Consider the following 25,152-nt stretch of genomic DNA (forward strand, 5'->3'; position numbering starts at 1 on the left):
AAGTTTTAATTAAATCATTATTACTTAAAATAATTAATATAAATTCAAAGCTAGATATTTTTTTAAATAAATTATATAAATTTTAAAATTACATAGATTAATTAATGATTAAATATTTTGAAAAATATATAATACCAATTCATAATTCAAATACTAGATTCATTTATCAAATAAATATATATTTATAATCCTTATAAATATATCATTTCATAGTGCTTGTTTAAAAACATTGTATATTTCTTAATGTAAAATAATTGAATTCAGTTGTTTGTATCTTGTTTTAATCAAATATATAAAATATATAAAAACTTTTTTATTTTATATTTCCTTTACTATTTTTGTTTATTAGAATGAAAAGGATTTATATTAATAACATTTAATACACATACAGCCATTCGTATTTAGTTTAAAAAATTATTAATTCTCAAAAACTAGCAATATCTAAATATCCATGAAAATAATTAGGATTTATTTGTTTAAATTAAATTCAATAATTTAAATTCTTTTTCTATATTTATTTCAAAATACTTTTTACTTATTAAATACGAATAAAAATATTTATTGATATGTTAATTTATGATATAAAATTATTTAATTTTGCTTAAAATGTTTGTCTTTCAATAAAATTTGCATATTTAGCATAAAACCCATAGCTGATTAGTTATTGTTAGCAATTTGAAAAACATTGATTCTTTATTTATAAGATTTATTTTTTAATTATTCAATTACTAATGCTATTATCTTTTCAAAAAAACCTAAAAGCTAACCAATTTTGTCTACTAATTAGCAAATAAATTAATATATCTTATATTTGTAATCAAAGAAGTGGGATTTTTATTATTTTTAAAAAATATACCAAAATTAATAATTTTTTATGAGGTTGATTAATAGAACGAATCAGAAGTTAAACATATCTAATTACAGTTATTATTTAATATTATTGATTTTCATTCAAAAATTGTATAGAGATATCTACATCGAGATGATTACAATTTTTGATGATTTCTTATAATGAGCAGAAAATTTTTTTTAGTTCGAAATCTAGCCATAATAATTGATTGGTTGCGATGAGTATTATTTCAAAAGCATATATAAATATATATTCATTTATAAATATAATGGCTTCATATTTTTACAAAAATAATAAAAGCTGAAGTTAAAATATTTTTTTCAAGATTATATTTTCAATTTGCTATCTTATGAGAATTTATTTTACCAAAGAGTGAAAATAAATTATTTTGTCTATTTTTAAATGACAAAAAAACTAATTCTTCTAAATAGCTGTAAATTAAAAATTATAAAAACCAAAAATATTCAATTTATTCTAATTTTAAGTAAAATTATTGTAATAAATATAAAATTTAAAGAAAATATTCATTATTTTAATTATATTTGCGCAATGCTTAAATAAAAATTTTTATGAGCTTCCTATCCACACATTTTTTCCTTTTAAAAGTATCTTTTTCATTAAAAAAAAGTTAGATTGATTTCTTCAAAAAAATAGTAAAAGTAGATAATCATCAGTTAAAGATTAAATTATTATTTATTTTCTCTATTTCATTTTTTAAGTGAAAATACACTCAGTGGGTCTATTCTATATGAATTGAAAACTTCATAAAAATTATTATAATTTGCACTTAAAAATAAGCTGAATTTTAAAGAAATGTCTTTCTAGAGAATTCTATATTTTTAAATGATATCAAATACTTCCTACTTGCTTATTATTAATTATCTATAATTTTGGAAATAAATTAAAGAAATCATTGATAGTTCCTTTTATGAAAGATACAAATAAACTTATTAATAAATGATTAGTGAGAACATATAAAAAGTCTAAATAAAATTTATTTAGACTTTTAAATTTATAGCAGAATATATTATTTTAAATCATTTCTAATATGTCTAAATAAACTTTTATATTTTGAATTGAATAGATTTTTGTTAAAATTGAATTTTGAGTTAAGATTTTTTGTTTTGTAAACCACATTTTTTTTACTTTGGGATGCAAAAATAAAAATTATTTAATCTGATAAATTATGATAATTTATGATTATTTATTTTGCTTAGAGCTGCTACTTGGAATTAATCTTACAATTATAATTTATTTTTCAGATGATTATTTGATCTCAATCGTTTTTTACTAATTATTTGATCTCCCTCCATCCACTACTTAAATTAATTAGGAATTATCGTTTAGCTCATCATAAAATATAAACTAAAAAAATTACATATCTCAAATTTTAAAAAAAAAAATTTTCTTAACAAAAATGGTTTATATCCTAAGGTATAGCGGTTAAGACGGTAAGGAAGGAACTGATGGTAAAACAGGTTTAAGAGGTGCTGATGGCAATCCAAATGGTGGCCATGGTCAAAATGGTACAGATGGCACATCAGGAACTGATGGAACTAATGGATCAGATGCTGGATTTGTATAAGTTGATATCACTTGTAGTGGTAATGAGTTAGTTGTTAATGGAAAGAAAACTGGTGAAATTGTAGGTTCAGATAAATGCTCTCTTATAGTATTTGCAGAAGGAGGAAAAGGTGGAAACGGTGGCACTGGAGGACCAGGAGGAGCAGGTAACTTTTCTATTAAATACGATGATTTATGATACTTATTTATATTTATTATTTAAAGGTGGTAAAGGTGGCAAAGGTATAGATGCTAGATAAGGTGCTAACGGTACCAACGGAGGAAACGGTGGTAACGGAGGCAATGGCGGAAAAGGTGGAAATGGAGGAGATGGCGGAAAAGGAGGAGAAGTCTGCTTTAAAGTCAGTGAGAAGGAAACTGATTTACTTTTCCTAATCACTTAAATCAGTGTTGCTAAAGGAATGGGAGGAAAAGCTGGAAGAGGAGGTGCACCTGGTGCTTATGGTTTTGCTGGAGAAGGTGGAAAAAGTTTCACAGGTTTTGATGGAGTTAAAAGTAATTTTTAAATAAATTAATACAATTACAATTTACTTACTTACTTGATTTGATTTGTAAGGTTAAAAATATAAATTCTGAAAGATATCAAATAAATCAATATATTTGATTAAGTTTAATAAAGATGAAAGAGAAAAAATTAATTTTTTTGATATCTTTTTCAGATAAACTTGAAACAAAAAATAAATTTTTAGATTAAAAAATTTTTATAACAACTAAACAATCTTTGGATTTTGAAAGTAAATACTTTAAAATTAAACTAAATCAATTTTTTAAAGATTAACAAGGTGGTTAAAGAGGAAATCTTGGTAAAGAAGGTAATAGAGGTCCTGAAGGAAAGAGTGGTAAAGATGGAAACTTTGGATTTTACTACTTCGTCGTTATGGAATAATAAAGATCATTTAAATAGCTATTTAACTTAGTTATGAGCTCGGTTAAACCAGTAGTTTCTCCTGATTAGATTATAGAGCCTGGTGAAACTCTTTCAACCGAAATAACTGTAATGAATGATTCTGAAATGAGTACTCCATCTGCAAGTCCTATAACTTTTAGTCTTTTTTAGAATCCTTACATTGAGTAAGACGCAAAATAGAATATGTTTGAATATAACTAAGCTATTGGTGGTTTATAAAAAGTTACTATACCCAAACAATTTTAATTTAAAATAGCTCCTTAGTTGGAACCTAAGATAAATGCCCCTTTAAATGACACTTTCAATTTGAAATTTAATTCTATTTTAAATAGAGTAAAAGCTGAATTTAAAGGAATCACTTCATTTGATTTCCCTATTAAAGTAGAGTATCCTGTAGAATTAACTTATGTATCAGGACCTCGTTCCTTTTTAGATGATGAAGAAATACCAATAGTAATTGGAATCAAAAATAAATCTTCTAAACCTTTAGGTATTAAAAATGGTCGTCTTTTAAATATGAGAGTTTACAACGAGAGTAAGCAAGGAGCTATTTAATTCACTCCCTATAGTCCAGATGCAGACAAAACTTTATAAGAAAACAACAGCGATCCAGCTGCTAAGAAAGCTCTGGATTAATCTAACTTCATCAAAGCTGATGATAAAGTTAAAAACTACGAACTTATTAGATAAGTTTTTATTCCAAGTATTAATGCAGGAGAAACAATTTTCTTCAAAGGTACTATTAAGGTAGTTGACAAATCTATTTAAGCCTATGATACTGTCAATATTAGATTCTGTCTTGATATTGGTCATATTGATGATCCATTAAATAAATACTAAACAATTCAAGAAAACATATTTAAAGCTTAAAAGTCAGATAAGTTAGAATTTAAAGATTCTTCAGATGTGCTACTCGTTATAAACAGCGAAGTTGATCGCGATAGCATTTTTAAGGTACGTCAATCTTTACAAGCAGTGGGTGCAGATTGCGATATATATAGCATCACTTAATACAAATCGTTCAATTATAATTTTGACCCATTAAATAAGAAAAAATCCCCTCATGAAAAGAAAGCTGTTGTGATATTTGGAAATGAATATCACGATCATTAAAACAAATTGACTAATGCAGTTTAGCAAATAAGTGTTGAGAACATTTACAAATCTAGCTACGCAGATGATACAAGAAATTATATTATGGGATCATCTAAAAATATTAAATATGGACGTATCTTCAACTATTCAGCAATTTCATTATTCCGCAATTCAACAGGTGACGAATTAAGATCATCTTTCCCATATGACAAAAAATTCACTATAAGGATCCCTGACCTTGCTATTACTTATGGATAGTATTTGGAAAAGTACAGATAAATAAATGGGGATGAAGATGAAGATAATCAAGGAGTTTCTCTAATGGATGAAACATAAAAGAAAATTCTTGCAACCTCAAAGTTGAATGGCGAAGCCGTTGCAGCAAATTAAAAGAAATTACCAGAAGAATTATAAGGTTTTTAGGGTATTTAATAAGAGTGCGATCTTTTGTTTAAAGGCGATTCTCAAAAGCAGATGAAAAACATTCAAGAGATATTCGAATTCTATTAAAAAAATCCTAAAGTAATAGAAGCTGTTTAGAATTTAGAGACTGGATATAGACTAAAACTTAAAGAAGGAGATTCTATAGATGACGGATATGATAACCATGATATTATATTTAATTAAATTACCACCTTGCATGAAACTTTATCCAAACTTGACCCAGCTTATCAATATCACAGTCGTCACTTTTACTTTAATGATGAAAATGATGAACCTGATTTGCTCGAAACGTTTATTGGTAAAGCTTATAAATCAAGTGGATTCTAGCATGTTATTCGTGGTCTTAAAAAAGACAGTGTTCAAATTGCTTTCCGTGAAAAAGGTGAAACTGTATCTATAGATGATGGAGATATCTATAATATATTTAAGTTAATCCCTGCTGATAAAAAGGTAGGCTATATCAATAAAATCAAGAGCTAAGATGACAAAATTGTAGATCTATTGTTTGCTTCAATTGGTTCAGATTTATGTGATGAATTTAAGGCATTCACTAGCATAGGTTCTCGTAGTGGCTGGAAAATTCCTTAATATTTAGAGCATATGAAAGGATGGGATGCATTGAACAAATTAAAATTAGATGATTTAGTTGCAAATAAAAATGTTTATGTATTGAAGAAAGTATTAGTTATGATTAATAGTGTTCTTGAAGCAGTTTCAGATCAAGTTAATTTCTTTGTAAAATTATGTTTCTGCTCTTGTATTCCTAACCCATCTTCAATAGTCCTCTCTGCATGTAAAAATGTCTAAAAGCAACTAACTAAAAAAATTAATGAATGTCCTGGAGCTTCAGATAAAGTATCTGATTTAGTTAGTAAGAAATTCGAGAAAGCAAATAACTCTTAATTGAGATTAGATGCAATCTAAAGACCAGATATACTTCTTACTAAAGGAACAACTTTCTATAACAATCAAAGCACTTGCATTGTGCATGCTTTTGATACTTTACCAGCTTGGATCAGACAAGAATTGCAAGCCATGGAGCATAAAAAACCTAAAGACTTGAAGATAACTATAACAAACGAGAAAAAAGTTTATAAGAATGATTAAGAAAGAAAAAGTGATATCGATAAATACGCCCAAGAAATTAACAAAAAATAAAATTGATTTGAATGAATGAATAAATAAATATCAAAATCACACCTAATCTACACTAAACTAAATATATATTATATAACATAAATAAATAAAAAACGATATATTATATCTCATTTTTGTTTGAATTATTAAATAAAAAATCATGTTTAATTACACTTGTATTTTATTTATAATTTTCCTTAATTGTTTACAAGATATGCACTCATAAATACATATATATATGAATATTTTCATTCATAGTTAATTAATGATTGATTTAAATTATAGATTACACAGATATTCAAAAATAGACACATTTATTTATTATATACATCCGTTTTTAATTGATCTCATAATTAATTACTTTCCACACAATTATTCTAATTAACCCTGATGAGTATGAACTAATAATTTTAATCTGAATTCTTTATTGTTATTTTTATTTACTATTTTGCTCCCAATAATAATAAATTTTAAGTAACCTATTGATGATTCTACTTATTTTTAAATATTTTTTACAATAAAATTATATTTTACTTTTGATATGGAAAATATAAATATTTTCCCAAAATTATCAACGAAGCTCTAAAATATAAATTATGATAAAAGCTTATTATTTAAAAGAGTTATTTTTGAATATTTATTTATCCATTATCTGTAAAATCCATACTTTAAGCGATTATTTGTTCTACTTATTTGATCTCATCGATTTTGATAAGAATGAGAAATTTACTAATTAAGAAGTTATAATGAAATTTGCTTATTTATTTTAAATTTACAAAATTATTATTAAATATGGTTTTAATTTGCTGCAAAGGAGCTGATGGCAAAGATGGAAGTAAAGGTTAAAATGGAACATCAGGTAGAAATGGATAAAATGGACAGAATGGAAGTGACGGAGGAGATGGAACTAATGGATCTAATGCTACAAACAAGGAAATTAGTTTGCAATGCAATGAATAAAATTAACTAATAATCAACGGAGAAAATATGAAATTATTACTAGGTTCTTCTGAATCCCAAATACAAATCATGGCTTTTGGTGGAAGAGGTGGTAATGGCGGTGATGGAGGAAACGGAGGTCACGGTAAAAAGAATTAATGAATACATAATTTATACATTTTTTAAATAAGATTTTATGTTTTAAGAAAGTGTGATTTGCCTTTTTAATTTTAAAGTTAACTTTCTATCTTTTAAATAAAGGGGGTGAAGGTGTTTAAGGATAAAAAGCTACTGCTTTAACTAGAGGTGGTGACGGAGGTGAAGGCGGTAATGGAGGAAATGGAGGCAATGGGGGAAGAGGCGGAGATGGAGGAAATGGAGGAAATGTTTTTATTACTTGCAGCCAAACTTAAACAGATCTATTTTATTTGGTCACAGAAGCAAATGTTTCTGGAGGCTCTAAAGGAGTTGGTGGCAGGAAAGGAGAAAAAGGATGGTACGGAAAAGGAGGATAAGGAGGATACTAATTTTAAGGAGTCAATGGATAAAAGGGTAAAGCTTGTTAAATATTAAATTATTCAAATTTATATTTATAAATTAATGAAAAATAAAGTTTATTAGCATTTAACATTTTTAATAGTTTTCCATTAATTTTAATTAAATCTTAATTCTATCAATATTAGAAAATTATATAAAAATGCACAATAGGCATTACAAAATATCCATTTAAATTAATATAAATATTTATAAAATTAGGTTAGCCTTCAGGTAAATTGGGAAGAGACGGAAAATATGGATAAGATGGAAAAGCAGGATAAGATGGTAAACATGGATAATGTGGACATTTATACTATCGTGTTGCAGAAACTGGTGCTGTTTATGATAGTTTGTTCAATTTAGTTATGGGGGAAATCAAATAAATAAAATCCGATGATGCTATTGTTGAGCCAGGGGAAAAATTTTCTATAAATATATAACTTCTAAATAATTCTAAAATGAGTACTCCTTAAGGATGCTAAGTGAAGGTTTCTCTTATAAATGACCCACTTATTATTCAATCTTCTGATAATATTGGAACATTTACACAAGCAATCCTCCCAGGATAAACGTTTAATGTTCCAAAATTATTTGAATTTGAAATAAAACAAAATCTTCAACCATCAATAAATAAGGCCTTAAACGAAAATTTAAATCTTAGATTTAGTGCTGTTTTAACTAGAGTGAACGGTGAATTTAAAGGAGTTTCTAATTATGAACAAAACATTAAAGTAGAATATCCAGTAGAATTGAGCTATATCGCTGGTCCTAGATCTGTACTTGATGGCGAAGAGGCTCCTGTTGTTATAGGAATTAAAAATAAATCTACAAAGCCTTTAGGAATCAATCATGGAAGATTACTGAATCTTCGATTTTATAACGATTCAAAGAAAGGATCAGTTCAACTAATACCTTTTACTCCTGAAGAGAACTAGTTAATAGAAAAAAATAATTAATATCCTTAATCTCAGATGGCCCTAGACAAGAATAATTTTATAGTTAAAAATGAAAATTTATAGGAGGGCGAATTACTAAAATAAATGTTCATTCCATCTTTGCAACCAAACCAAGAAATATTCTTTAAATGTACTGTAAAAATTACTGATCCATCTATTTAAGCATATGAAGCAGTAAATCTAAGATTTAGTTTGGACCTTGGCTATTTAAATGATCCTATGAATAAATATTAAACAATTCAAGAGATGAATTATAAGCTATAAAAAGGTGAAACTCTGCAATATAAAGAAATTTCCGATGTTGTTTTAGTGATCAATTAAGAAATTCAAAGAGAAACTATAGTGAAAATTACTGAAAAGTTAAAGATTTTTGGGGTTGAATGTGATATTTATAACATTTCTTAATACAAAACTTTCAGATATAGATTTGATCCTTATAAAACTTGTTAGAAACCATTACAGAAAAAAGCAATTGTTATATTTGGAAATAACTACTAAAATTTTTAAAATATATAAACGAATGCACCTAAGACCATCGGATATCAAGAGATATTTTTGGCTGCTTATTAGGATGACTCTCGTTCATACATAATTGGTTAATAAAAAGACATAAAAATTGGGCGTATTTTTAATTACCATGCTTTAGAGTTATTTAGAAATGCTGCACAACATGATTTATAATAAACTTTTCCTTACAAAGAAAATTTCAAAATTAGTATTCCTGACATAGAACTAACACTTTGGTAATATATGAAGGTAATTAATGGTAGATAAGAAAATAATTTAGATGGTTTTGTCTTAAATGAGTCGTAGAGGCCTCTAAATATGCAAGAAAGTGAAATTCCTGATTAAAAAAAAACTTAAGCTAGGTAATTAAATATTTTTGATGAATTTTAAGGTGTTGAAGAGAATTGCGATTAATTAGAATCCTCTGCAAATAACCAAAAAAAGCAAATGAAAAACTTAGAGGAGATTGTTAAATTTTATCAACAAAATCCTGAGTAGGTGGAGGGCTTTAGAAATTTAAATACAGGGTATAGAGTTCGCTAAAATGAATTTGATATAATTAACTATTAATATGACACAAAAAATATCATATTAAAGTAAATTTAAGAAGTTTAATAAACTTTATCAAAGCTAGATCCATGCTACAATTATTCTTCACGTCATTATTTTTAGTATGAGGATCAAAGTAAAGAAGACATTTTCAATTTCCTTGAAGGGTTTATAGGAAAAAGCATAAAATCCAGTGGATTCTAATATATAGCTAGAGGACTAAGAAAAGATTGCTCATAAATTGTCTTTAGAGAAAAGAAAGAAGAAGAAATAAATAACATAGATGATGGAGATATCTATAATATTTTAAAGGTAATCCCTGTAGCCAAAAAGGTTTCATACATCAATAAGTTTAATGGAAGTGATAGTAATCTAGCAGATATATTGTTTGCAGCTATTGGATCAGATTTAATTGCTGAGTTTTTAACTTACACCGAAGTTAACTTAAGAACAGGATGGAATTTTGTGAAATATTTGAATGAAATGAAAGGATGGAAAGCAATTAATGATTTTAACTTTTAACATCTTGTCAAAGATAAAAACAAATTTATCCTTTAAAAATTCTTAGTGATGATTAAATCTGTATTTTAAGTAATAACTGAAAGTCTTACTTTACCATTAAAATTAATTAGTTGTTGCTGCTGTTGTCTCCCAGTACCTTCTATAACAGTTCATGATGTTTGCAAAAGTATTACAAAAAAAGTAGAATCTTCAATTTCTGTTTGCTCAGGGGCATCTGATAAAGTTGAAGATACTATAAAAAATAAGTTAAGCAACTAAAAAAACTTTCAAGCGAAATTGGATATAATTCATCGCCCAGACAGAACCTACTCTTCAAACACAACTTTATTAAGTAATTAACCTTCTTGTTTAGTTAAAGTATATGACCCTCTACCTGCTTGGATAAAATAAGAACTTTAGCTTGGAATAAACATATCAGACACAATAAAAATAGAGGTAAAATAAAAGTAATTATATTAAACAGAGAGAACAAGATAAAACTAAATAGATAAATATGTTCAAGAAATTATAAATAGTAAAAACAATACTAAAGCTAATGAATGATATTAAAATAGTAATGCTGCTCATCTTATCAAAATTATTAAAATAAATATTTCCAAATAAGTTGAAAATTTGTTTTATAAAATAAATTAAATAAAAAGGTGAAAAAAATATATTTAAAAATAATCTATAATTTAAATAAAAATGTATATAATTATATTGATTCGTTCATTCATATTCTCAATTAATTTTATTTGAATTCTAAATTAAAAATTATATTTTACTCAAGAAAATAATGGGGGATGATTGAAAAGTTAATCCCAAAAAATTTTTTGTTGTTATCAATCTTCAAACAGATTTTAAAGTGGTTTTTTCAGAATTAATTGTTTTATATTTTATAAAATAATGATTTGTTAATAGATATTAACAATAAATCATTATTGGTTTACAATTACGACTTATTTGTTAAAAATTATTTGATTGATACATAAATACTTTATTTTCTGATAATTTTTAAAATTAAGCATATTTATTTAATTTTCTAAATAAATTATTTAAAAAGTATTTATTTTAATTTAAATTTTTTGATGGTTTTAAGTTTTCTGTATGTTATATAATTAAAAAATTATTTAAAATTTATCACCTTAGTATAAAAAAACCTTAATATAGAAAATAGAGAAATGGTAGTTTGAAACTTTTAAAAATTTTATTCAAATTGAAATTTTGTTTTTGTTTTAAAAAAAAATAGATTAAATTTAAATTTAAATTCATTATTTATATATTTTGCCAAAATCTATATAAATATTTATTTTTTATCTTAATATTTCATTTAGAGTTTATGAATCTTTGTATATTATTGATTGAATCATTCGATTAATTACTTCTGATAAAAAATTTTGATAAAAACTGAAATTTTTATCAAATTTTGCTTTTTAGTTCGTTTTAAAATGATAGTAATAAGCAATCAAAACTATTTTCTATCAAGTAATTCTACAACAAGTAAAATAGAAGGCTCGTTCGAAGAAATATTTAAACTATTTGATGAAAATAATGTAAACTTAGCTGGAGTTGACAACGTTAAAATGAAAATGTAACAATTAAAAATAAAATTACTATTTACTTAATCAAAATAATTTATTTTTATGAATAATTAATTCAATTTATAGAGAAGATGAAAGTGAAGCACTTGAATTTGAGCAGCTAGTAGAAAATTTTTAGATTTTAAGAACATGCTTTAATAAGTTTAAAATAGTTTAGATGATATTTTTGTATATCTTACTTACTTATATTTAAAAACATCATATTTATTAGATTTGCATTATTTACTAAAGAATTATTTAATTTTAATTTGATAGGCTGAATAAAGACTTTGACCTTTAAAAACTAAATAAGATCATTTCTTTTCCATCTAATTTAAAAGACCTTAATGAATTGACAATCACTGTTAGCTAAAAAGTGTAGAATTATTTAAAGAAAGAAAATAACTAAATAAAAACATAACATATAAGCATTACTGAAATAGATTCTGTAGTTGATAAAATAAGTAATTTGATAGAATTATCTTAAACTATATAAAAACTTAAAATAAATCTTATGTAAATTTTATTTTAGCTAATTTTTAAAATTTTAAATATAAAAAATTATAAAATTAATAATAAGGGGATATAGCTTTAGCGATATGACATTTCAAAAATTTAGTAGAACTTTATAACTACACTAAAACATTTAGCAGATAAATATTAGATTATAATTAACTTTTTTGCAAGAAGAGAAAATAAATATTTTAATGGATTCAATTTGCCAAATTAAATAATTAAAATATCTACAGCTAAATTTATCTGATAATCCAATTTAAAGTTAAGGACTTTAGACTTTTGCTAAATTTTTACTCAGGCTTGGGCATTTAAAATAGGTTTATTTATCCTTTTAATAGGCTAAAATATATAATGAGCTTTAAAAAGCTGAATCATTTTTCTAAAATTTAAGATACCTTTATTAGGTAGAAGATTTAATGCTAAGTTTTAGGTATGTATTTTAAAATTTATTAAAAATTTACTTGAATGAAAAAAAAATAGTTTAAACTAGTTAAAAAATAAGTTGTCAAACTTAATGTTTGAGAGTGTTAGCTGCTTAGTAAATTTGAAAAATCTTCATTTAGGATTATCGTATTTAATTATTCTTAAAATAAGCAATTAGTTATCTTATTGTATTATTTAAAAGATGCAACTAAATATCAGCAAAAGGGATGAAAAATATCAAAAAACTATTAAATCTTTCAAATTTGGAAACTCTTGAATTGCTTCTTGGGTATAATGAAATTGAATCATTTGGTGAAATTTAGTAAATGCAATGTCCTTCTATGAAAAGATTACTAATTAATATAATGTAAAGTTAGTACTACCTTAATATTCTATTTATTTTATTTATTTATTAAAAGGTAAAATTTTCTAACTGAAGAAGGGTGCAAAAAACTTGGATTAATATGTAATAACTATCCAAATCTAAGATATTTAAGCTTAAGATTTAGGTATTTAAACACTAAATTCATTTATAAATAAATTTAAATAGAAATTATATATAGTTAAATAGGTTTGGGTGATTAGAAATTTAAAATGATTTTTGATTAATTTACTCATACTTAAAAAGACCTTTAAAAGTTTCACCTTTTATCTTCAAAGAATTTACTTACTTGCAATTCAGCTGAGACAATAAGTTAATTTTTGTCTCAAAAACCTAATATTATTACCTTAAGCCTTTGTATAGCGTAAAATAAATAATGATAAATTAACATGGCAATATTAAAGTGAGAAAATAAATATTAGATCGAATTTCATTAGAAATAAAGGATGCTATATTCTTATGGAGTCTATAAAAAAGTATAGAACAACAATGATTGATTTTGAAACAAATTTATGGTATTAAGTTTATTTATTTTTTAAAAGAATTTCATCTTATTTTTACTTAAAAATGAAAATAAAAAGTGGTAATAACTGCTCGATGCAAGGGAAAATGGCATATTTTGGAGAAGTTACTAACTTCTAATATCTAACTTCAAGTTTTCTTTATTTTGAGTAAATATTATGCATACATTGAATAATATTAAATGAAATTTTATAGCAATAAAAGGAGTGGATACTATCATCTTATATTCAGTAAGATACAAAAAATTTAAGAAATGAATTTAAATGGAGTTTTGACTATTGCAATATTTTGCAAGCTTTATGATAGATCTTTGTTTTTTAACATCAATTGTGTTTTATATGATCTTTATAGTGACTGATTAGTAAAATTACAACTTTTTTATCTATTTCTATAGCCTTTAATGTGACTAGTTGTCTTTAAAATTCCACTTTTTGATCCTAGGTACTACATGTGATAATAAATTTTGCTCTATTTAACAAAAAAATGAAAATAGAATTTATAATTTTTAATTCAATATTTTTTAAAATTAATAAAGTTTTTAAAAACAAACCTTTAGAAATATATTTAAAACAATTTGTTTATTTATTGTTTTAATTAGAAAGCTTTAAATGTATTACTAAATATGCTAAAAATTAATATTATGTAATTTTTTTTGTTATTTAGAATAGATTTATATATTAATGAATACATCTAATAAATTATTGATAAATATGTTTTACCGAAACAGGGTTTAAAACAAAAAAATCTTTTTTTTGGCTTAACTGATCAGTTTAAGTAAAAATAATTAGGAAATTTTGATAAAATTTTTGAAATAGATGTAACCCTCCATATTTAATTCATTGATAAGCTTTTAGTCATTTTCAATTTTGTTTTTATTTTTGATGTAGACATTAGTATTTGATCAAAATCAGAAATTTTATTTTATCTATTAAATTATTTTTGATCAGCTATTATTAAAAATAATCAAATATATGAATCTTATATGTGGATAATATTTATAAAGACACTTTTTATTTTGATAATCCGAATTATATTTTAACAAGACAAAGTTTTTCAAATTATAAAAATAAATTAACAAAAATAAATCTTATTAACAATCTGATAATAAAAATAAATAATAACAAACATATGGATAATATCCCTTAAGGAGATTAGTAATACTATTACTATAAAGTACCATAAAAGTAAAGTGAAAGAGAGAAACACATTTTCAGTAGAATTAACTATACTTTTAAGTTTATTATTATATAATTATTTTTTTATTTAGCTATAAGCGAAGATAGCAAACACAATTTCATTCACTCTTAGAGAATCATTTAATAGCATTCTGATAAAAATAAATTGAATTGGTAAGTCACTTCTTATGATTTTTAGGAGTAGTTAAGTAATAATGAGTATAAAATGAATTATTAAAATTAAGTCCAGCTTGATTAAGAAATATGGTCATCTTAAAGGACTTATGAAGAGTATGTTAAGAGGTTTGTTCCTGTTTGTCAGGAGAGATTTGGAACTAATGTAAGAGTAGATGTTACTTCAGGAGAGATGAAGTAGTACTGGTCCTCGTTTGTTAGAATGACTATCCTTGAAAAGATTTTAAGTTAAATTATTTAATAATCAAGAAACAAAGATATTTTCATAATATTATTCATGCGTGCTTAGGAAGTAGCCATTTTTACAGAGTTAAAAAATAATTTTGCTAATTTAAATGCAAGATGTGATATTTTCTTTGTAAATATTGGAAATTATAACTTGAAAAAGCATTTATCCTTTGCATCAGCACTTTAAAAAAACTACTCAACAGAATAATTGAATCATAAAATCTGCTACGCATTTGAATAATATTACAGTGGTAAAGATTTAGAATAATATTAGGATAATTAGTATTATTACATCTAATAAGTTGTCTCAGAAATTATTCCTTAATTAAATATTCAAGAAGTTGTAAATGTCTAAGCTGAAGTATAGCAATATCCTTGGTCATAGCCTTCCAAAAAGGTAAAATATTATAAATTTAGAAAACACAATTAAAATATAAATAAATAAATATATTCAGGTAATTAGAGGAACTTATGTTGTTTCAAAAGAAAATTATGGTGATTAGATCTAATTATAAGATAATCCTAATGAATTTATTTTCAAAGAGAGAAATTTAGATGTTGATGATATGATTGATATATTTTCTACTTGGATCAATGATCTTCTAGTTAGATATGGCCAAGATTAGATTGAAAAGAACACAATTGAAAAGGCTATTGAATTTTTAACAAACTACATGGATAAAATTGTAAATCAAATAAATATCACTAATATCCCTATTGACAAGCCTATACAGAATATGACTGTTAGATAGCGTCTTATTGCTTAATAATCAAATCGTGTTCGTTATAATCTAATAGTCCTCATTAAATCTCTATCTAACTTATTAACAAAGGACACAGTAGGTAAGCAACTAAATTAGTAATTTACTACAAATGTATATTTAACAATATTTTTTAATTAAAGGCAATTTGAATGGTGAAGAAGAATCAGAAAGAATAAAAATTGGAACTGAAATTGGTAAGTTCCATTAAAGAGCTCTTGTTATGAGAGGTTTAGATGTAGAAACATTCATCAAAATGAAGAATTTCTTTATTGATGAGTTATTAATGGTTAAATCTTCCATTCACTAAGAAAGTGACCAAGAAAGATCTATTTTTTCTCTTGAAAACATGAAAGATGTATTTCTATAAGAAGATATGGTAGATGGTCTAAAGGAAGTTAAAAGTTAATACCATTTAATATCAGCTTTCCCTTTAATAGGCTTAGGAGTCAAGTAAAAAATTTTTGAATTTTATTTTTAAGCTGAAAAAAATATTCAATTAAAAGGCTTTAAAGATCAGATGGTTCTATGATTAACCCTTATCTTGTTCAAATTGTAGACATAGCTCGTATAAATGCCAACGTAGATACAATTTCTATTTAAAATACTCCAGACAAAGAACTAAACTTAAATGCAGGTTTTTATCTTGGAGCTGAAGGTGGTACTAGAAGCTATTTTGAGCAGAAGCATGGTTATAAACCTCTAAAATGGACAGAATATTAACCTAAAAAACAACTAGTCCAAGAGTTAAATTAATATTAGCTCTTTTATTACAAGTAAAACTAAAATATTTAAATTTTTTCAAAATTTTTATTTGATTTACAAAAATTTATTTTACAAAAAATTTTATTAATTATTTTTTTGGTTTCAAAAAAGATTTTAATTTAATATAAAATTTAAATAACATTTAAATAATTGGTAGTGTCATATGAGTCCATAACATCAAATAAATATTTTTAACTATCATTTTAATAATTTCTTAATTTTTAATTTTTGTAATTTCAGAAAAGTATTTTTGCAATAGTTTTGTGAACTTTCTATCTATCAATACCTTAATTTAAAATATGTTCCCTAATTATACTAAATCAAACCAAGAATTTTTAACAATTAATTGTGATAATTTTGAATAATTTAATAAAATTATTAGGTCTGAATAGCTTAAAGAAAAAATAGATGCAGTTGTTCCCTTATTTGGTCCTAAAGACTATGATCTTAAGCCTCTTTTGGCTACTTCTTTCTTTCATGTTTTGATGAATTTTAATGTCATGCATAATGTAGACACTTGCTATTCAGAGGCATATTTAGCTTTGTTGTCTAATCTTTTAATTTTTTTACTAAACTAAGAATAATCCACTTATATTAATGAGCTACTAGACAAAATTTACCACTCTATAGAAATTGTATATGGAGATAGGCCATTTTTCAAAACCTACTGTGAGATGCTCTTAAACTAACCTAGATAAGCAATGATAACCTATCATGAGGGACATCCAACTTAATGTTAAGATCCCTCTAAGGCACTTGCAGCCTTATTCTATCTCTACAAAAAAGACTAAATTAAAGATAAAAATAAAATAAAATAGATTTTAGAAGCAATTTTATAAGAAATAGTTTCTAGGTAATTTTAATTAAATGAAAAATGTGAAAAAATTAAATAATATTTATATTTAAAGGAATATCAAAAATCTAGAAAAACTTCATACATATTTTGGAATTGTTAATTATGATATGTCTGAATTGTAAAAAATTGAGTCAAATGTTATTGAATAAGTAGTAGGAGATGTTAAATAATATCCATCCGTCCGCACAGTTATGAGTGTGGTTGAAACTGCTCTTAAAGAAAAAAATTACTTTGAATTTACAAAAAAATGCAAGATTTATATCCACAAAGATAGTTTCAATTTTATGAATTACGGAAAATTAAATTTTTTCACAAGCATGAAAGCTATCTGTAACTATTTTCTTCCTTCTGAAAAATTTAGTGGAGGATTGCTATGGATTTGGCTTCTTCATGCATAGAAGTATCCAAACAACTATGATAGAAATACCTCTGAAGTCGAAGAAAATATTTATAAAGTGTACAGCAATATTAAAAAGTAAAAGAGCATTTATTTTATTAAAGAAGAATCTTTGAAAATTTATAACAATTGCTACAAAATTCTAAAATAAAAATACTAAGAAGAAATGTTTAGCTTACATCAAGAAGCAACTCCACTTATCCAAAAATAGATAGATTACCTCTTAAATGAAGAAAATAAATTTAACATTTCTTTCAATAATGCATCTAATTTAGCCAGAAATTGCTGTTTATCACCTAAATGCCCATTCTATTTAAAGAAAATGCCAAATGTTGCTGAACATATAAAAGATATTGACTGTGTTATCCCTGCTTTCCACAAAACTGTTAAAATAATGAAGGGAAGAGATGCAGAATCAATTTTTAATGCAATATGCAAGGGAACTCACCTTGAACACCATAACTAATTAGAACTAATTAAGCTAGCTCATAGATTACAAAGTGAAAGAGTCTAATACTTTTTATTACATAAGAAGAAAGATCACTACATAAACCTCATCGAAAAACTCCTTGAAGAATACAAAGTCATTCATACAAACAAAGTATGAAAAATATAATAACTTTAAATATAAATTAAAGTTTTAAGAATTTTTTTTGATGTTTAATTCTTTGTTATAAACTAAATATTGAAATCATATATTTTAAAATTCTACAATGTAAATTTATTTGATTTAATTAATTTTTTGAGTATTTAATAATTAATTAATTTAGATTTATTTATTCATCTATAAAAAATATTTACATAAAATAAATAAAATATGAACAATTTCTATTTTTTATACTGTAAATGCTCGTTAATTAAGGCATATTTTAATTAAGGCATTTTTTTCTTAAATTTTTTTTTTTACAACTATTCAGAATTCGGAATTTGTATAATCCAAGGAATGATGCATCGAGAAATTGCAATATATTGAGAATATAAATAAAAAAAATTTATAATATACAACTGCGTACAAAAATACATTACAATTTTTTGCATATCTAATGCAGTGAACATGCGAGCAATATGCAAACGCAAATCACCAATATCAAAAACACCAAAAAATTATATTTTCTTATCAATTATATTAAAAATTGTTTTATTGATAATTTTTTCAAATTATATTTTTTTACCAATAATTTGATGATAAATAACTTATTTACTTATATCTAATTATTATAGATAAAATATTCACTAAGCTTAAATACAATTGATAAAAAAAATTTGTATCTATCTATTATTTACTTATAAATTTTTCAAAAAGAATTAATATTTAAAAACAAAAAAACATAAAACTAATAAAAATATTGATAAATTGAAAAATAAGTAATAAATTAGGGATTGAAATAATTAATAGAAAATTTCATAAAAATAATGTTTAAGATCAGAAAATATTTAAAATTTAGTGTGTTACTTTATTTTACAAAAATATGTTAAAAAGAGACCAATAATTAATTTATCTATTAATAAATTAAAAACTTCCTATTATTAGAAGAAAAAAGTTGTATTAAGTTTGGTTGATTTATTAATTGATTGATTGATTGATTGGTTAATTGATGGTGGGTTGGTTTGTTGATAGAATGAAATGATTATTAGTACTTATCATTAATTATAAAAAGATACCTCTTTGTTAGAAATAAAAATGGGTCTCTAGTCTAAAGTTATTTATGTAGATTGAGGTACATCATTTTTTATAAAATTTGTTTTTATTTTGATTGTTGAAAGCATTAGGCTTGTTTATACCACTATTTTGTATATAACTACTATAAAGTGTTGGTTGGCTGATTTAAGAATTTTATCCACGCTTATTCTCTGCAGGAAAACTTATTAATGGACTAGAATTAACTGAGATATTGCTAGAGCTACTTTAAGAATTTTTTTAAAAGTTTTGATTTCCACTGTTTATATTGCTATTATTATATGAATCTTAGTAAAAGGCATTATTCTAAAATCCATTATATATTTAGCTATTATTTCTGAAATTCTTCTTTCTAGAAATATTTTATCCTTCATTCTATTAGGCATTATTATTATTTTTCAAGCTTTAAGAAGGATAACTTCCAAAGAAAGAAGAATTAGATTTGTTGTGCTAGGTAGTGGAAGATGATTATTGTGAGGAGTATGGAGGTTATTTATAATTGTATGGATACTACTGCTACTAAGATTAATTTAAAGATTACTAATGTTGCTATTATGTTTGTTGATGGCTTTAAGGAGGAAAGGTAAATTACTAACTCTAATTCTACTCTAATTATTATAAAAACTATTACGAATGAAACATTATTTATTACTAGAGCTAGCTATCCATGCAATTTGGTGGAAGAGAAAAAATTGCAGGATTAAAGAATTACAATTAATACATGTAGTTATTGTTCATTTAATTGATTGCTTGCTAGAAATAAAATGGTGAGTTCTACTAATTTGCTAGGGCTTAATTTTACTAATTATATACATGCTGAGCTTACTGTTATAATTAATACATCATCTACAGTTAATTTAGATTTGAATTAGCTGTGTTTGGATTAAAGTAATCAATATTTTATTAGTTTTATTGTTAGTATAGACCAAATGGCTGCTATTAAAGAACTTTTTAAGGAGATTGTTGTTTTTAAGAATAAAAACCATTTATGTATTATCCGTACTAGGGAGAATCATAAAATGAATAAGGATATTAAGATGTTTCTCTGTACTAATTTTACTATCCTTCAGAAATATTGGGCATAGTTTTCTTTTGAAAGCATTAAGGTAGTTCTTTTACAGCGAAACTTTAAGATTAAAAGAAATCAACTAGCTTAATTATATTTTAAGGAAATTCTTCAGCCATTATCGCATCAGATGACTTTTAATCAATAATAATTTATTTCTCGAGTACTTCTTGCAAATTGAGTATTTTTTTTTTGAAAATAAATGCTGTTTTGTTTGTTTTGAACATAGTTGTAATGAACTTAAAGAATTTAGAAAAGTACTTTTGCTTTGTACTACTATTAAGAATTATCATAGAATTTTAACATTTAATGCCATATTTATGATACAAATCAATTAAATTCTACAGTAACTCAAAGTAATCTTAAAGTTAATATTGTAAATTATTAAATTCTTATGAATAACAATCTATTTCATCTATCAAATTTTATTTAGCAGTAGTCTATTTCTAATGTATTTACTAAGGAGTATCTTCTTTTTATTATTGTTATTAGTTCACATTAGAATTAGGTTAAGCCTATGAGTTTTACAAATTTTGCTGCACCTATTGATTTTAAGCTGTTTAGGTATCAATCTATAAATTTTCTAAATTCTTTTTCACAGACTCCTCTTATTATTGCTATTGTTGTTGTTATTGTTATTGTTTTTGCTATTATTGTAATGTTTTTTATTGTAATAGTAATTGCTATTCAGCCTACTTCTCTGCAGATGTCTTTAATTTAAAACTAGATTTTTATGGAGTAGTTTGGATGTTCTGATTGATTTAAGTTGAAGATACTGAGTCTTAATCTGTTTGCTTGATTTAAAATAGATGAAATTTGAATGATTTGCATAGAATAATGTTGTTTTTAGTGTTTAAATCCTTTTTATCTCCATAAAATTTGATGTCTATTGCTATTAAGTATTTATTCATTTTAAAAAGATCATTAATTGTTGATTCAACTAGCCTCTTTGGATTGTCTAAGCAAAACTAAGACTATCTCATAAATTAAGTGAAAGTAAACTAATGATTTATCATTTCCATGCATACTCTTGCTATGTTAATTGAATCGTCCCTACCTGTATGTTTTTATCCCTCAAAACTCATATCCAGCACTTCTAAAGCATGGCTGAGACTAATATTTTTGATTCCGCCAGTGAGATTAATAGGAAAAACATTACGCAAATTAATATAACTAAGAAGGAATTTATTTGTTATATTCAATTATTTGTTCTTAATTTCATTGCTTAAAAATTTAGCATCATTTGCGCAGTCGTAGAGTATTGCTGCTTTAGATTGTTGGTATTTACTCAAAAATGCTTCAACTCGAGTTATAATAGTTTCAATACTCTCTGATGCATCAACATCTTCTTACTTAATCCCAGTAAGCTTTTTAATGAAATTGCTAAGCTTTTTTATCTTTGTAGGTCTAACATAGGAATGGAAGGTGTCTACAACCTTTCTCTACTTTAAATCGACAACAGTAATAGGAAACTCAATAATTTCGCTGCCTGGTTGATTGCATTCAAAATCAATGACAAATAAGTAGTCAAGAGGATCATCACTCTTTTCATTGCGTAATTCCTCCGAATTAGATTTAATCACACTAATAAACTCCTTTGTAAACTTATTTTTTTTTTATTTAACACTCTTATTACCATCTTCAGTTGAATAAAAACCATTATCGCCATCTCTGTCTAAAAAATCTTCATCTAAATCATCTTCCTCCTCATATTCTTCTTCTTCGTAGAAATCGTAATCTTCGTTCTAGTCTTCCTCTTTATCATTTTATTTAGCTAATATTTCTGCCTAGCAATGTTATCCAGAACCAGCTTGAGGAGGAGGTAATTAATTTTTAGCAACATTTGCGTCTGGGGTTCTTAAGTCCTCTGCTCCTTCTATTTCTTCTTGCTCTTCTCCGTGAATGCTGAAATTTTTTATGTCAGAATTATTTTCCGATTCTTCATTATTTTATTTCTACTTTTTTACCTTTGTTGTTGACTAAATGTTAGAAGGAGTTTGATTTACTCTGTCTTATTCCTTCAAACTCTTTCGCTCACTAGACTTTGGTTACTCTGTTGATTATTCCTTGGTGCTTGGAGACGAAGAAAGTGAAGGAGAAGAGACTAAATTTAAATTGTCCATCTCTTGCCACTTCTCTTATTACTTGACTAGCTTATTAATTTCTGGAAATAATTGATTTATCTCTCTCTCTCTTACTTGCTTGCTTGCTTGTTTCTTGATTGATTGATTTATTTGATAATAAAATCACTAATTTTTTTGGTTTATGGCTTTCAATATTAATTAATTAATTAGTTAATTAATTTCTTTGATCATAAACATTATAAATATTTGATGATAATGATGAATTTTTATTTTATTTTTCTTTACTTTTATTTATAAATTATTATTATCTTATAATTCTTATATACTTAAAGAAATAAGTAAATTTAATTGCATCATCCCTCGATTGCTATTAACATGCTCAAAATATGATATTCAATTTATTATAATCCCTATTTTATATATTGGAATAAATAGTATCTTATCTCCCATTTTGATTCCAGCAATATATATTCTTAAATTATTTACTAGTTATAAATATATCAATAATACTACCATAAATTAAATTTTCTTTAAAATTTATTTGTCTTTTGTATGATATTTTTTTCTTTTAAATTTTCTAAATAAATTTTTTCTAATTTCAGCTTTTAAAAATTTGAATTTTTTTATAAAATTTGTTTTATTTAAAAATAAAATATATTTTCCAATTTTTATAAAAACTAAAAACCAAAATAAACAATAAACTAACACAAAATAAAACATTAAAAAAAATTTAGAGCAAGCTTTAAATTTTATATAAAATGAAAATTCATATTAATTTGACTTTTCTGAAGCGATTGTTTTATTCTTTTATATTATTTATTATTTTTATTTATTTTTTATTCATTTATTATTTATTGATTTCTATTAATTTTTATTTTTATTTTTTAATTTTTTTAATTTATTTATTTTGTTTAATTTATTCATTTATTTTATTATTTATTGATTCATTTATTTTATTATTTATTTATTCATTTATTTTATTATTTATTTATTTGTTTTTTTATTTATTTATTGTAATTTACTTATAATTCTAATCTCAGCACCTTATCACATTTTAAATGCTAAAATCTCAAGATATAATCTCTAAATCTCCATATATTTTCATTTATTTCCTAATTGCTTTTAAAAAATACTAATTATATATGATTTTATCACTAATAAAAAATGCTCAAAGGCTATCAATATTGTTTTTTATTTATTAATTTATTTTTTGAAAATACCCTGAATTAGTAATTCAGAAGTCCTTATACAGTTAAGGATAAGAAAATGATTTAAAAAGTAAATAATTTAGAGCTAAGGGATGTTAAAAACTTGGTGGAATTGAGCTTTAAGTAGCGAGAGTTGTTTATGATTTAAAAACTTTTCTAAATTTATTTACTTCTTAATGTTTTCTTTTTTACTTTTTAAATATTTTTTTGAAATTAATTAATAATACAAAAAATTATTAAAAATATATAATTAATTTTGTAAATTTTTGAATGAATTTAGATATTTTATCTTTATTAAAGTATCTTATTTTTCTCCATAATAAAAAAAATCATCAATTTATCTTATTTAATCCTTCTTAGTAAAACTTACATATTTTATTGATGTATTCAAATAACAGCAGAATTTCGTAATGAAATTAATTATAATTTAATTATAAATATGAAGAATAAATGAAATTCGCTTTGATTTATACTTAAAGCAATATAAAAGCAAAATTGATGTTCAATTAAAATTTATTTGCTGTTATTATTTTCTTTTAAATTTTGGTTCTTAACTATTTATTATATTCTACATATTCTAAATTTACATATGTTTTTTTAATAGAAAATATGTTAAAAGTAAAATAGACAGTCTCTTTTATAATGACAGATTAGGTGGTGGTCGTGGAGATGATGATAATGATGATATTCTACTTAATAAAATAAAAATAAATATTTAAAAATAATTGGGCTTTAATAATACGGTTTAAGTTTTTACTCAAAGATGATAAGTAAATTCTTTATGAAGGGAAAATGATTGCTTCTATAAAGACTTTTGTTGTTAAAAATCTTATAAATTACAAGTATTTTCATCAAGAAAATTACACCTTTAAACAAATATATACTTATCAATTTTTTTAACATGATATTTTTTAATAAATTAATTGCTTTTCTAAAAGAATTAGGGATTTATTTTAAGAGGAAATCTCAATTTTTCTTCTATTTGTAATTTTCTTACCTTTGTTGTCTAAGAAAAAAATAAAAATTGGTCAAAAGAAGAAATAAATTTTTTGATAAATATAGAAAATGTATCTAGATCATATCTTTTTTTAAAAATTTACAAATATTCTTTTTTTTTATTTTTCAAAAACAATACTTATGAATTCATGCAAATAATATAATGCTGACTATATGGATACCTTTAATAATTGTATTTTATATTTCATTAACCAGCTCAAGATTTTTTAAGTCTTGTTTACATTTTTAGCAAGAAAATTAAATTTATTTTCATTTTTTTACAAAATTAACAATGGTTGCAAAGAAGAGTCATC

General features: G+C 24.0%; 5 protein-coding genes across 5 annotated transcripts; 4 read left to right on the forward strand and 1 right to left on the reverse strand. All coding sequences in view use genetic code 6, as the record gives it.

The window, feature by feature from the left end:
* Positions 1 to 2,267: 2,267 nt before the first annotated feature.
* Positions 2,268 to 6,044, forward strand: TTHERM_00947370 (hypothetical protein; the record flags this gene model as incomplete). Its single annotated transcript, XM_001030973.1, has 3 exons — positions 2,268 to 2,580; positions 2,639 to 2,929; positions 3,208 to 6,044. 3 exons carry the CDS (start codon positions 2,268 to 2,270, stop codon positions 6,042 to 6,044), a joined length of 3,441 nt encoding a protein of 1,146 aa, XP_001030973.1.
* Positions 6,045 to 6,809: 765 nt separating this feature from the next.
* TTHERM_000947372 (hypothetical protein) lies at positions 6,810 to 10,570 on the forward strand (the record flags this gene model as incomplete). The annotated part of the gene is made up of 3 exons (XM_012800115.1): positions 6,810 to 7,101; positions 7,218 to 7,508; positions 7,713 to 10,570. The coding sequence occupies 3 exons, from the start codon at positions 6,810 to 6,812 to the stop codon at positions 10,568 to 10,570; spliced, it is 3,441 nt and encodes a 1,146-aa protein (XP_012655569.1).
* Positions 10,571 to 11,454: 884 nt separating this feature from the next.
* Positions 11,455 to 13,787, forward strand: TTHERM_000947375 (hypothetical protein; the record flags this gene model as incomplete). Its single annotated transcript, XM_012800116.1, has 11 exons — positions 11,455 to 11,597; positions 11,674 to 11,775; positions 11,863 to 12,102; positions 12,167 to 12,532; positions 12,583 to 12,672; positions 12,728 to 12,892; positions 12,945 to 13,034; positions 13,089 to 13,271; positions 13,330 to 13,422; positions 13,489 to 13,578; positions 13,625 to 13,787. The coding sequence occupies 11 exons, from the start codon at positions 11,455 to 11,457 to the stop codon at positions 13,785 to 13,787; spliced, it is 1,725 nt and encodes a 574-aa protein (XP_012655570.1).
* A 770-nt stretch (positions 13,788 to 14,557) lies between these two features.
* Positions 14,558 to 18,413, forward strand: TTHERM_00947400 (zinc-binding dehydrogenase family oxidoreductase; the record flags this gene model as incomplete). Its single annotated transcript, XM_001030976.1, has 7 exons — positions 14,558 to 14,642; positions 14,697 to 15,424; positions 15,483 to 15,870; positions 15,932 to 16,241; positions 16,295 to 16,564; positions 16,936 to 17,406; positions 17,462 to 18,413. The coding sequence occupies 7 exons, from the start codon at positions 14,558 to 14,560 to the stop codon at positions 18,411 to 18,413; spliced, it is 3,204 nt and encodes a 1,067-aa protein (XP_001030976.1).
* A 1,116-nt stretch (positions 18,414 to 19,529) lies between these two features.
* On the reverse strand, positions 19,530 to 22,673 carry TTHERM_00947410 (exonuclease; the record flags this gene model as incomplete). The annotated part of the gene is made up of 1 exon (XM_001030977.3): positions 19,530 to 22,673. One exon carries the CDS (start codon positions 22,671 to 22,673, stop codon positions 19,530 to 19,532), a length of 3,144 nt encoding a protein of 1,047 aa, XP_001030977.1.
* Between the last annotated feature and the right edge of the window lie 2,479 nt (positions 22,674 to 25,152).

Source organism: Tetrahymena thermophila (assembly GCF_000189635.1).
Source record: "Tetrahymena thermophila SB210 genomic scaffold scf_8254382, whole genome shotgun sequence".
Lineage (NCBI taxonomy): Eukaryota > Ciliophora > Oligohymenophorea > Hymenostomatida > Tetrahymenidae > Tetrahymena > Tetrahymena thermophila.